This window comes from Rhinopithecus bieti, unplaced genomic scaffold (genome assembly GCF_001698545.2).
Source record: "Rhinopithecus bieti isolate Rb0 unplaced genomic scaffold, ASM169854v2 scaffold_1467, whole genome shotgun sequence".
In the NCBI taxonomy this organism is placed as follows: domain Eukaryota; kingdom Metazoa; phylum Chordata; class Mammalia; order Primates; family Cercopithecidae; genus Rhinopithecus; species Rhinopithecus bieti.
In genome coordinates, this window is record NW_016803692.1 from 4,003,267 (window position 1) to 4,017,619 (window position 14,353).

At 40.6% G+C, this 14,353-nt stretch overlaps 1 protein-coding gene across 3 annotated transcripts; it reads left to right on the forward strand.

Annotated features, from left to right (window-relative positions):
• Positions 1-8,025: 8,025 nt before the first annotated feature.
• On the forward strand, positions 8,026-12,770 carry CUNH1orf52 (chromosome unknown C1orf52 homolog). 3 transcript variants are annotated; one of them, XR_001881324.1, is made up of 3 exons: positions 8,026-8,346; positions 8,640-8,766; positions 8,978-9,176. XR_001881324.1 is itself a non-coding variant. In XM_017851192.1 (3 exons), the coding sequence occupies exons 1-3, from the start codon at positions 8,071-8,073 to the stop codon at positions 12,145-12,147; spliced, it is 552 nt and encodes a 183-aa protein (XP_017706681.1). In that variant the 5' UTR covers positions 8,026-8,070; the 3' UTR covers positions 12,148-12,770. The 3 variants fall into 3 exon arrangements, 2 of the variants coding, with proteins under 2 accessions (XP_017706681.1, XP_017706672.1); XM_017851192.1 differs by lacking the exon at positions 8,640-8,766 and adding an exon at positions 12,071-12,770; XM_017851183.1 differs by lacking the exon at positions 8,640-8,766 and adding an exon at positions 10,259-10,872.
• The last annotated feature ends 1,583 nt before the right edge of the window (positions 12,771-14,353 follow it).

Genomic DNA, 14,353 nt, shown 5'->3' on the forward strand with positions numbered 1-14,353 from the left:
TTTAAGATAGCTAACTGTAAATCATGTTGATCATGTACTTTTAGTAATTTCTTTTTTTCCTTTTAAGGTCTTTCACTATTTTTTAAAGTATTTTCTATTTTAAGACTGATTTTAATAGGGAATATATCTCTATTTGAGAATAGACTCTTACTGGGAAGAACGTTTTTTCCTCAGTGCATTTGTGCTAGAAATTTTCAGTCTAATAGTCTTTGCCAGTCATTCAGCAGCAAATTTTCAGCATTAAGCTGTTCCTGTTCGGTAATAAAACCAATCACTGATGGGAAAACTGCCAATATAGAAAAATAAAAATAAAAAATCTCTTTTCTACTCCATTGTCTTATAGGCACTTAAACAGCCTTTTTTTGATACCGGAGGAACACTTGATGGAGTATGAGCCACCTCAGATCTCAGTTTGCCAACATTCATTTCTAATTAACCTTACTAATTATACTACTTTGTTAGGATTTTCACATTCTTGGCTGAATCATTTTCATTCTTAAAGACAAATATCTTGGCCTAAACCTCAGTTATTACGTGTAATTTGATGAGGTATTTGAGGTACTTTTTTCTCTTTTTTTTTTTTTTTTCTTTTTTTTGAGACAAGAGTCTTGCCCTATTGCCTAGGCTGGAGTGCAGTGGCTCAACCTGGGCTCACTTCAACTTCTGCCTCCCATGCTCACGTGATCCTCCCTCCTCAGCCTCTCAAGTAGTATAGCTGGGACTACAAGTGCATGCCACCATGCCTCACTAATTTTTGTATTTTTTTACAGAGACGGGATTTTGCCATGTTGTCCAGGCTGGTCTTGAACTCCTGGGCTCAAGAAATCTACCCAGCTTGGCCTCCCAAAGTCCTGGGATTACAGACACGAGCCACCTCCCCTAGCCTGATGAGATTTTTTTAAAAATATTTTCTCTGTACTTTTCATTCTCTTTTAATGAGGACCAATGTACAGTTGAAATAACTAGAACAAATTATTTTTGGTGTGTGTGACAATTCTGTTTTAATGCTATTTGAAAAGTGGGCCATTAGCCAGATTTGTCTTTTGTTATATAACAAAATTTAACTAATTTTACACGTTTATAAATCTTATGCTCTCACTGTTTTTATTTAAATTACAGTTTATCTGTTTCCTGACATCTGTCTCCTATATATTTCCATTATTAATTGCAAAACGTAGAAATTGAAATTTTCCTATTAACGATAAAATTTTTTTTACTAAAGTAGTGCTATTTTGGAGTTACAAATTTTCAATAGGAAGTATCTAAAAGTTTTTTTAATATGTGCCAATATTTATAAAAAACATTACTTAAGATTGTGAGATCGAGTTGTATTTCTGGATGGACTGATGAATTTATCCATCATGAAGAAGATTGGCATATTAGCTTTAAAATTTTTTAAAGATTGGTTTTTTTTAGTGTAAGCATTTTCTAAGAATTATAGAGAAATGTTTCACCTCCAATGCATAGCAAAAATAGTGGTGTTAGAAAGAAAATAGATTACATTTAAGGAAGGTGATTTAAAAAGCAGAAGCAGACTTTAAAATTCAATTCCTGGACACCTTTATAAAAATTGAATCAAAGATTATAATTTAGATATACAATAACACCTGTATATAGATTAGTTTTAACACTGAGTTTTCTTTCAGACTGTTTTCTAACTACATAGACAATAAAATTAAGGTTGGCATAAAGCTAGGTTTGTGGGTTTTTGACTTCTACAAAATCTTTTTTTTTCCTTTTAGCCCTGAAAACTAGCCATTGCCAAAAGTGTGTAATTTAGGATAACTGATGGGATGCAATTTGTTAACTAAGTTCATTAATGTAGCAGTGAAAAGTTACTTTTAGGGATACCATATTTATAATACAAAATGTTAATTTTATGTATATATTATTAATACTTTATTTTTGGAGCAGTTGTAGGTTTGTAAAAAAGCAGAAAATACAGAGTTTCCAAATACCCCTTTCTCCCTCAGTTTCCCATATTATCTTGCACTGATGTGGCACATTTGTTATAATTGATGAGTCAGTCTTTTTGTTTGTTTGTTTTTGTTTTGAGACGGAGTCTCACTCTGTCACCCAGGCTGGAGTGCAGTGGCGTGATCTCGGCTCACTGCAAGCTCCGTCTCCCAGGTTCATGCCATTCTCCTGCCTCAGCCTCCCAAGTAGGTGGGACTACAGGCGCCTGCCACCACGCCCGGCTAATTTTTTGTATTTTTAGTGGAGACAGGGTTTCACTGTGTTAGCCAGGAATGTCTTGATCTCCTGATCTCATGATCCACCCACCTCGGCCTCCCAAAGTGCTGGGATTACAGACATGAGCCACCATGCCCGGCCAACCTTTTTTTTTTTTTTTGAGATGGAGTCTGGCTGTCACCCAGGCTGGAGTCTAGCGGTGCAATGTCGGCTCACTGCAGCCTCCACCTCCCAGGTTCAAGGGATTCTCCTGCCTTAGCCTCCAAAGTAGCTGGGATTATAGGCGTGTGCCCCCACACCTGGCTAATTTTGTATTTTAGTGGAGACAGGGTTTCACCATGTTGGCCAGGCTGGTCTTGAACTCCTGACCTCAGGTGATCCACCCGCCTCAGCCTCCCAAAGTGCTAGGATTACAGGTGTGTGCCACCACGCCCAGCCTGATGAGTGAATCTTGATACTTTTGTTAACCCAAAGTCCATTGTTCATATTTAGGGTTCACTCTTTGTGTTATACAGTCCTATGTGTTTTGACAAATGTGTAATATCATGTATCTGCCATTATGCAGAAAAATTTCACTACCTTCAAAAGCTCATGTGCTCTGCATATTCATACCTTCCTCCCTCTCATCTCACTCCCAACCCTGGCAACCACTGATCTTTTTATTGTCTCTGTAGTTTCATCTTTCCCAGAATGTTATACAGTTGGAATCATATTTGGAATCATAGTATGTAGCTTTTTTCAGACTGGCTTCTTTTTTTTTTTTTTTTTTTTTGAGACAGAGTCTCGCTCTGTCGCCCAGGCTGGGGTGCAGTGGCCGGATCTCAGCTCACTGCAAGCTCCGCCTCCTGGGTTCACGCCATTCTCCTGCCTCAGCCTCCCGAGTAGCTGGGACTACAGGCGCCGCTACCTCGCCCGGCTGGTTTTTTGTATTTTTTAGTAGAGACGGGGTTTCACCGGGTTAGCCAGGATGGTCTCAATCTCCTGACCTCGTGATCCGCCCGCCTCGGCCTCCCAAAGTGCTGGGATTACAGGCTTGAGCCACCACGCCCGGCCGGACTGGCTTCTTTGTCTTATCAATGTGCATCAAAATCCTTCCAGGTCTTTTCTTGATGAATTCACTTTGTTTGTTTACTTTTAAAAACTTGCCAAGTTCACTAGTGAGGGGGAGAAAGAGTAGAGCAAGGAGTTCTGCCTGTGACTGAACAATCAATTGAGATAATTCACTACTTTCAGGGGAGGGAGAGTTCACTTTTGAAGAGGTGATTCGTCTTTAGTCAGCATATCACTCATTGTGTGCAATGTCAAACACTGGTAAAATAGGGGCAGGCCAAGATAATGGCAGTTTTTTGTTTATTTGTTTTCATAAATAGTTTTTTATTTTAAATCCAATTTATCACATTTTTTCTCATGGCTAGTGATTTTTGTCTCTTGTTTAAGAAATTTTTGCCATCTCAACATCCTGATAATATTCTATGCTTTCTTCTGGAAGTTGTTTTAGTTCCTCATTTAGCGCTATAATCCATTTCAAAGTAATTTTTGTGTATGGTATGAGGTAGAAGTCAAGTCTTACAGCTACCATCTTTTACCTAAGCAATGTAAAAGGAGGTGGAAGTTTCACACTCTAGTGTTATATTGTATCACTGGATAATATGTCTACTATTGACTTTGGAGAAAAAGCAAACCAAGAAGCAAACTGATCTACAGTTTTTAAATGTAATCTTATGAGGGCTTTCTGAAAGGAGAACTGAATTTAAGGACAGATAATATGCAAAAAACTTGAGTGCTGTGGCTAAAATCTTCATACTGAATTTACCATACTATTTAATTACCAGAAATAGTTCTTTATTGCAATGGCTTCCAAATTTTGTTGTCCATTTTAGAATCAACTGAGGAGCACTTAAAGATCCCAATCTCCAGGCTACACCCCATACCCAATAAATCACAGTGTTTGGTTGTGGAAGCCAGGCATCAGATTTCCGGGTGATTTTCAGCGAGCAACAAAGTTTGGAATCCACAGCCTTACTAAATGCCAAAAATAATGAGTTTAGTGTTTCCACATGTGTGATCTTGATCCTAATAACAACCTGCAAGGAAGGTTTTATTGTCTTTTTTTTTTTTTTTTTTTTTTTTTTCCTAAAAGAAAATAAAATAAAATTAATATTTAAAACCACAAAGACCTTTAGGATTAAAATCTAGGGCTGTTTGACTCTTAAGCCTGTGTTCTTACACAACACATGTTTTCATTGTGGGAGAGAGTCCAAAAATAAAGAAAATGAAGATAATTCTAGTTACCATGGAGACAAAATAAGGCATGAGTTAAAAAGTAACTGGGAAGATACTTGATAATAATACTGTAGAAGGCATCTCAGAGCAGGTGAGGCTTTGAGCAGAGACCTAACTCATAAAAAGGAGCCAGCCATGGGAAGTTCTAGAGGGAAGAGTTCCAGGCAGAAGTAACATTGAGGTCAGAAGCCCTGAGGTAGGAATGAATTAGTGAGAGAAGCTGAAAACATTAACACCTTGTTAGCAATGAGCTCACCTAGCACCCAGACCTTGGCTTCTAAATACCATTCTCCATTAAAAGGAATCAAAGTTCCTTGGAAATGGCTAATTCCAAGGTAAAGTATAAGATGAGCCTGAAACATCTTGTTTCAGGAAGCAGACCAAGTGATCAAAGAATCTTGGGGAGGACATGTCCAAAGAATCCAGAAGCCTGCTTGAAGGGGCTCCCACTGGCCAAATCAGAGACAATTTCAACATCAAAATAAACAATAATGGATCATAACTCATTTGATAAGAAACCATTAGTCAATGCTAATATAAATAAATGAACAGACTGGGCATGGTGGCTCACGCATGTAATCCCAACACTTTAGGAGGCTGAGGTGGGCAGATCACTTGAGCCCAGGAGTTCGAGACCAGCTTGGCCAACATGGGGAAACCCTGTCTCTACTGAAAATACAAAAATTAGCCAGGCATGGTGGCAGGTGCCTTAATCTCAGCTACTCAAGAGGCTGAGGCACAAGAATCATTTGAACCTGGGAGGTAGAGGTTGCAGTAAGCTGAGATTATGATACTGCTCTCCAGCTGAGTGATGGAGCAACACTCTGTCTCAAGCAAAATGAATAGACAAATAATTTGAAGGAGAATGTGATGTTGACATAGTCTCTAAATACCTCACTACAAAAATACTTACAAAGGAGGAAAAAAGTAACTACAGTGGAGAAGCCTGGCAGATACAACCTTAAACAAATCAAAGGTAAAGTCATCAGTGCCAGGACAAACTGAAATCATGTGCCTTCTGGTAGAGGGCAGTGAGAAGACCATAATACCACTTTCATAATATTCTTGCCAAAGATTCATAACCTGACTCAAATTATTAGGAAACATGAGACAAGAGGAATTGTTGGCAGCTATCTTTGTAGATAATCTGCTACAAAAATGCTAAGTTTGAGGAGTTTATGAGACATCAAAGTAGGAAACTGCATACAGGAGTTTGGTGTTCAGGAAGACTTTTGGACCAGTTATGTAATTGTGGGAGTTATTAGCATAAACTAATATTTAAAACCTTGGAACTTGGTGAGTTTGCCTTGAAATGGAGGGTAGACAAAAAAGAGGAAGGCTCAGAACTGAGCCTGAGGTGCTTCTGCATCTAGAGGTGATACAGAGAAGACAACAGAGAAAACTGAAGAGGGCCCTGTGAAATAGGAAGAGAACTAAAGTGTATGATCTAGTGAAAGGCAAGAGAAAAGCATTTCAAGAAGGCAACTATCTTGTTGAAAGGTCAAGTAAGAAGTGGTCTTTGGACCAAGTCTCACAGAGACCACTGATGGTTTGATAACAAGGACTCATGTTGCTCAAACTGAGTACCTCAGTCTCCGAGGCATTCAACAGTGAGTCCGTTTTAAAAGTCACTCAGAGTGCCTGTCTTACTCAGTAATAAGTAATTCTAAATATTTTTGTCTATTAAAAGAAAGCTTTATTAAACACAACCATGCAAAATTTCCATACATTTTCAAGATCTTGTATTAAAAAAAAATACATATGCCCATGGGACTTTGGGCCACAATGTACCAGCTGAGCTTCTGGAGGAACTGGAGACCCAGGTCACTCTTGGGCAATTAACTGTGTCTATATGACCAAGCCCCAATAAAAACTCTGGACAACAAAGCTCCAGTGAGTTTCTCTGGATGGCATATTCCATGCATACCGTCACGTGTCTCTGCCAGGAGAAGTGCATACTGTTCACAATTCCACTAGGAGAGGACAACTGGAAGCTTTAAATGTGGAACTCTGCACTATATGCCTCTTCCCTTGGCTGTTTGGTTTTTTTTTTCCCCCTCTGTGTTCTTTTGCTGTGATAAACTGTAACCATGAGTATAATGACTTGCAGTGAGTTCTGAGTCCTTCTAGTAAATTATCAAACCTGAGGGTAGTCTGAAGTTTGCAAAACCTGAAATTGGTGTCAGGAGTGAGGATGGTTTGGGGGACTCCCAAACTTTGCACTTTGAGACCATCATTTTCCTCTGCCAACATAGGAACCTGGATGAGAAAACTTGAGAAACACTTATCTAGACCCACACCATCATAAATTATTATAATCAAAAAATATTTATTAACCACCTGCTCTGTGACAAGCACTGCGCTGGGTACTAGGAATCTAAAAATGAGCAAAGCAGGTTCAGCTTTTCCCCTCAAGGAGCTCATAGACATTGTACCACAGGAAAGAGGGAGTGAACAAGATAGTTATGTAACTCTGCCCTGGAGCCTACTTCCAGGGAGGAATAGCAAGTTATGTGTGCGTGTGAGTATCTAAACAAGCAGGCATCCTTAAGTGAAATCTAAATTTTTACACTGATAACAACTTCATTTGGGTATCATTCCTATTTAGTTCACCAGAAGGAGTCAAAGAGTTCTAGTTTCCCTGAATACTAGGCATATGGTTACACGATTTACCAAAAGAAGGAACAAAAATGCAGAAAAAAATTATATGAAAAGACAGGTTACGGTTCCAGTAATTAGGTTGTTTGAGGCCCTAGAAAGATACCATATGGAAAATTTAAGATCCACGTGGTAGTCGGGTCTAGAATTTGGGTGGAAAGATTGGGGTTGAACACTCAGATTTGGGAATCATAGCATAGTTAATGCGGTGGAAAGGGATGGGCTGACTTGCAACTTTGTAACGCCCTTTAAAATGTTAGAAGCATCACCGAAAGATAGTACGATATGTTGGGAAACACCAACATTTAAGGGCCATATGGAGCAAAGCAGGCGGAGAAGAGGCTGACAATGAGAAGCCAGACAGTTTTGATGACCCAAGTGGTGGGCTATGATCCAAGAGGAGTTTTATCAAAGCTGTTCAGAGCGCACTTGAATGAGGTCAAGCAGGAAAGGATTTAGTGCTTGGCTTGGGGAAGTCCACCACCCCTAGAGGTCTTCCATGACAACCTAAGGAATCACACTGAGAGTAATTTTTATTTGGAAGACGAGATGCAGTGAATCAGGAAAAAATCCTACCCTCTCTGGGCAAGGGCTAAAGTGGAGTGACAGAGAAAAGACAAAATTCTTAGCTTTTCTATGCCTTTAGTAAATGCTATCGAATGCGGGAAGTTTGGCTGGGATCCCTGGCTCATGAGCATACTTCGTCTCTTCTCAGAGCTCTTCAGAAATGAGCAAAAGCAGCCCCCACCCCTGCTTAGCAACGTGCCGCGCCCGCCTCCAGCCTCAGCCCCTCCGCCAGGAAGCAGGAGCGTGGCGCAGCCGCCAGGGGGCGCAGACCGCAGGCTTATTTGTAAGACTTGGGGCGGGGCCACGCACGGGGCGGGCTCTGGCGTGACTTCCGGTTTCCGGCTTTTGGGGTCGTCGCTCGCAGCCGTCATGGCAGCGGAGGAGAAGGACCCTCTGAGCTATTTCGCGGCATACGGGAGCAGCAGCTCAGGCTCCTCGGACGAGGAGGATAACATCGAGCCGGAGGAGACGAGTCGCAGAACCCCGGATCCGGCGAAGTCGGCGGGCGGCTGTAGGAACAAGGCGGAGAAGCGGCTCCCGGGACCCGACGAGCTGTTTAGGAGCGTGACTCGCCCGGCCTTTCTCTACAATCCGCTCAACAAGCAGATAGACTGGGAGAGGCACGTCGTCAAGGCGCCTGAGGAGGTGAGGTCCCCGACCCCGTTTCCCGGTCTCGGCCCCGGCCTGCGCCCCCTTCCTCCTGAGCCCTCTGCTGGGGACCTGCTGTCCGTTCCCCCACACGCAGTCACCCCGCGGGATGCCGCACCACCCCTTCCACCTCAAGCCCTGGGAAACCTAGCCCCTCCCCAGCCTGGTGGGTGTCAGACCGGACCCGCAGCCCCGCCCCCTTGTGAGGAGACCCAAACCTCCGCGCTCGGTGCCCCGACCCCGCGCGGCGAGGACTAACGGTGGTGACTCCCCCGCCCCCCCCGCTGCAGCTTCTCCCTGAGACCCCTTCCCTTTGACGCCGAAGTGCCTGCGGTGCTGCCTCCAAGACAGTGTCTGCTGCAGCCTCCTGAAGGGGTCAGCCTTGGCGTAGTATCTCTGAGACTGGATTCTTCTTTGGTAACTAAAAGTTATTAGCTTTATTCATATAGGGAACCCTCTGGCTTTTCACTTAACAGTATTGTGATTTTGATGGAAAAATGTGTCTTTCAACCTTAAAGAAAAAAAAGTCAGCCTGAACGATAAGCGAACGGCAGGGAGTTGCATGTGCCCACGTCCATCATAGGAACCTCGGTTCGTCACAGTGTTTCTTAATGTGTTTGCTTAACAGCCTCCAAAGGAATTCAAAATATGGAAGTCAAATTATGTACCACCTCCTGAGACCTACACCACTGAGAAGAAGCCTCCTCCTCCAGAGCTTGACATGGCAATAAAATGGTCTAACATATATGAGGACAATGGTGATGACGCCCCGCAGAATGCTAAGAAAGCTAGGCTTCTACCGGAAGGGGAGGAGACCTTGGAATCAGGTAAGGAAAATCAGAATCCCGTGGTAATCTATTTTGACCCCCGTGATGGGCTTAAAAATAATGAGATATTTAATGAATGAAAATTAAATCTAGCGAATTGGCAAACTAATTTGATGGTCTTTGGGTACTTCTTGCTCTGCTTTTGAGAAAGATCATATATATTTGGCTTTAACATGAACTCTCTGATAGGTCAGCTAATAGTTGCTGTGTTATTAATGAAAGATCGTAATGTTCAGGCTTTAAAGTGAAATATCTGGTATCTCATCCAGTAGTCTGTGTTTTATGAGGCCTTATTATTAGAACACAAATCAATTCATGGATTCTTGTGACTAGCTGCAAAGTGCTGAAGGCTGAATTTTCTTTTCTTTTTTTTTTTTTTTTTTATTGCGACAGTGTTTCGCTCTTGTTGCCCAGGCTGGAGTGCAGTGGCGCGATCTCTGCTCACTGCACTCTCCACCTCCCAAGTTCAAGCGATTCTTCTGCCTCAGCCTCCAAGCAGCTGGGGTTACAGGCGCCTGCCACCATGCCTGGCTTTTTTTTTGGGGGGCGGGGGCGGGGGCGGGTAGAGATGGGGTTTCACCATGTTGGTCAGGCTGGTCTTGAATTCCTGACTTCATGTGATCCATCTGCCTCGTCCTCCCAAAGTATTGGGATTACAGGCGTGAGCCACCGCGCCCGGCCGAAAGCTTCATTTTCTATTAAAGCAGTTGTGCTTCAGAGCTAAAATTAGTATGACAAAATGAATTTAACTGAGCATTACTACATAGTAATAGGAAGATAATGACTTAGTTTTACTTTAGTTCATAACAGCATAATTTCATCTCTTACTTGGACTATCACAGTAATCTTTGCCTACACACTCTTATCCAATCTGTTCCATCCTTCACACTGCAGCTAGTGTTGTTTCTAAAAGTCATATCTGATTATATAACTTGCCTGCTTAAAACCCTTCAATGGGATAGAGTCAAGGCCTTCTATTGATAGGCCCTTTCTCCGTGTCCACAGTCATTTTTAATGGCCCCTTTCTAGCGCTTGAAGATCTTGAAATCCAGAACTGAATTTTATGGTTCCCTGCCTTTCAGTATATGTTGCACCTTGTTCTGGAGTGTTGTCTTATCTCTGGCTAGTAAACTCATTCATCTTTCAAAATCCAACTCAAAAGAAGAAATCTCAGGTATCACCTCTAATAATTATTTGCTCCTCTGTACCTTGTTTATGCTAATGCTGTTGATTGCCCTCATCACTTGTATGTGATTTTTTGAAAAGTCTGCTTTATGATGAGTTCCTCAAACAGCAAGATTTGAAGTGTTTATGTTTGTATCGAGTACATTGTAAGTATCAGTAGATAATTGTTGAATCGAACTAATGTTTTGGACCATTATTTTTAAGAAAGAGTATGCCATTTTTGTGAAACAGATTTCTGATCTTCCTACAATACAGGGGCTACTTAGCCCCTTTTTACAGTCATGCAGGGAGTGATGTTTTAAGAGAAAGGAGAACTGACTGGCAGGAGTTCTTACTTTAATTTTGATTCTACCTAACTTTTCCATTACTTTTGCTGACTTTCAGTATGTATTAGAAGTCAACAATGAAGGAGCCTCTTCAGTAAGTGGCATCTTTTTGCAGACCTTAAATGATGTGAACATTTATAATACCTCATATTGTACAATCTTTTTCTTTTCTTTTTTTTTTTTTTTTTTTTGAGAGGAGTCTCGCTTGGTCGCCCAGGCGGGAGTGCAGTGGCACTCATCTCGGCTCACTGCAAGCTCCACCTTCTGGGTTCACACCGTTCTCCCGCCTCAGCCTCCCAAGTTGCTAGGACTACAGGCGCCCACCACCACGCCTGGCTAATTTTTTTGTATTTTTAGTGGAGACGGGGTTTCACTGTGTTAGGGTGGTCTCGATCTCCTGACCTCATGATCTGCCCGCCTTGGCCTACCAAAGTGCTGGGATTACAGATGTGAGCCACGGTGCCCAGCCAATCTTTTTCATAATTAGTAAAAATATATTTGCTTAAGTAATCTGTAATTATTACAACACCTTGTGAAATAAGAGAAATGTGGAAATGATAGCTTACATCATTTGTCCAAGGTCACAAAACTAGAAAATGCCAAGTTCTAAAATACACACTTTCTCACAGTTTTCTTATTTATTACTTCCAGCAACCTGATACAGAAGTGCTACATGACTCATTATTACTATTTTACAGATGATAGAACAATCTCAAATTAGAGAATTTTCCCAAATTCATTCACACAGCTAAAGAAGAGGCAGAGTAGTAGGCATTCAAATCCAGACCTTTAAATATAAATTATGCCTTATTAAACTGATATTTGGTCTCCTGATGAATAGCTATTTCTCAACAGTGTTTGAGATATAGATATTCTTCTGTAGGGAGAATGGCAGTAAAGATACTAGGGTTGATACTCAAACTAGATTTCCATAGACTGGTGCTCTCACATCTTTGTCATTATGTGGAAAAAACCAGGATTATACACCAGGGCAAGCAAGCAAGAATTATCTTTCTTCCAGCTTAGCTTTTGAGTTAAGTTAGAAGGAGTTCCAAATATATGACAAATAACACTGCTATTTACATAGATAATTTCTGTCTTTTTGATCACATGATGGTCCTTTGTCAAAAAACAAATACAGGCAACATCAAATGACAAAAGACCCACTTTTAGAAGTGATTTTGCCATTTCAGATTCCTATATCATAAACCCACTGTAAAATCAATTTATGTCATAATTTTTTAGCCTGTTTTTTTCATTCATAAAATATATATCAAAAACTCTACACTCTAATCCAAATTTTAGATTATCAAGTTACTTTTTTATTTTGCTTCCCCATTCTGCCCCTTGGCCTTTTATTGCTGGTTAACTTCTGTCTTCCAGTTATGTTAGAGGAAGAGCTGGGAAAGGTTCAGAACTCATCATTGGGTCTTGCTGCTTATCAGCACTTCTGGTTTTAGTGGTGTAAAACGTAAGTAAGCAAAGTTTAGTTATTAGTTGTAGCTTTATTGACATGTATAATTAATTGTAAAAGCGTAATTAATACAGCGATTTTTAGTTTACATTTTTTAGAATTTAGAAAGTTTGTTTATTGATAAGTTAAACTTACTTAACTTGAGTGATTTGAGTTCCATAATAAAAAAAACTGTTTCCTCACCAGTACATCTATACTATATGAGACGGAGTAAAAAACTCAGTAAAGTTGATAAATGAACATTGCTCAGATTTTTTTCCCCTACTCTAGTTTATAAAGCAATGCCTTGTCATGACACTAGATGGCATAGCACTTCTGCTCAAATCACTGATAGCCAGTTATTTTTCAACTTAAGTAGTTTGTGGTTTTGTTATTCAGTTAATTTATTTTTAATAAGTGGCAAATTAAAAGCAAAAATATCTCAGTATCATCTTCTAAACGTACGTTAATGCATAGTGAATATTGTAAACTTAATACTTTCCATTTTTATATTATCACTACTGAAAATCTCAAAAGACGAGCTTAGTGATAATTAACTCCAGTTAAAAAGCAAAAGGTGCTGGGCGCGGTGGCTCACGCCTGTAATCCAGCACTTAGGGAGGCCAGGGCAGGTGGATCACGAGGTCAGGAGATCGAGACCATCCTGGCTAACACGGTGAAACCCCATCTCTACTACAAATACAAAAAATTAACTGGGCGTGATGGCAGGTACCTGTAGTCCCAGCTACTTGGGAGGCTGAGGCAGAATGGCGTGAACCCGGGAGGCGGAGCTTGCAGTGAGCCAAGATGGCGCCACTGCCCTCCAGCCTGGGCAACAGAGCGAGACTGCGTCTCAAAAAAAAGAAGTAAAAGGTTTGGCTTGTTTTAGTGGTATACCATGTTATTTGGTTTGTAGAGCCAGTGTTTTTGTGTGAACATGATAAACTACTGATTAAAACTTTGATTTGTAAATTCCTGGGGTGAGTTGTTGATCTGAATTGTATTTTATTATTTTATTACACTGCCTACATAAATCCATAGTGCTCTGTGAAGCATATGAATAACATCACCATGCTGTGCTTGAAGAAGAGTGAAGATGAATGGTACTGATTGTTATCTGCGTCAATAAATGAGATATTCTGATTATGGTACACTTAGCAGAAGGGAATTAAAGGCTTAAGATTTTAAGTATATTTCCTTCAAGGAATGTATGATTTGATGTCAGTAGTTCCCCACATTTTCTAATATGCAGGCCCCTTTCAATATCAAAATATTTTATAAATCTCCACTTGAGGACCTGTTGAACTTTTTGAGTATCTGTTGATCAAGAAAATAAAGTCAAAAGCAACAATTAATTAGTAATGTGCTCAAAATAAATTTGTATTTTATAAATCATAACATCTTTTCCATGTTACTCTGTCTGTATGGAGTTCTTAATACCACACATTTGTTTAGGGAGATGGAATTAGCAACTAGTCTGTGCTACCCTGTATTTTTTTTTAACCATGTAGTTGGATATTTTCAAACATTGGATTAAAAAAATTTTTTTATTCTATTTTAATTTTTTAAATACTAGTTTTAAATATTCATTTTAAAATACTAATAACATTTTGGGAAGGTGTAAAGGACATTGTTTTTTTTTTTTTTTTTTTTTTTTTTTTTTTTTTTTTTNGCCGGATCTCAGCTCACTGCAAGCTCTGCCTCCTGGGTTCACGCCATTCTCCTGCCTCAGCCTTCCGAGTAGCTGGGACTACAGGCGGCCGCCACCTCGCCCGGCTAGTTTTTTGTATTTTTTAGTAGAGACGGGGTTTCACCATGTTAGCCAGGATGGTCTTGATCTCCTGACCTCGTGATCCGCCCGTCTTGGCCTCCCAAAGTGCTGGGATTACAGGCTTGAGCCACCGCGCCCGGCAGGACATTGTTTTAATGTAAGGCTCTTCTCTAACCTTCCTCCCCTCTCCAAATTCTCGATAATATGAAGTAGGAAGATACATATTTTTCTGTTGCCGTTAGAATGTTCTAGCCGTCCTAGGAATGGGGAGGGGAGGGGAGGGTGGGGCGGAAATTAGAACTTACTGGGATAAAATTCCAAATAGAGATTTGGGGAAACCTGCTTGTGAGTGCTTTTTAACCTCAAAGTAAGGATTTGGGGTGGGTGGAGAAGGTGATGGGGAAAAATAAGTTGTTTTTGGAGGAGAGAAAGCAGATTGAAA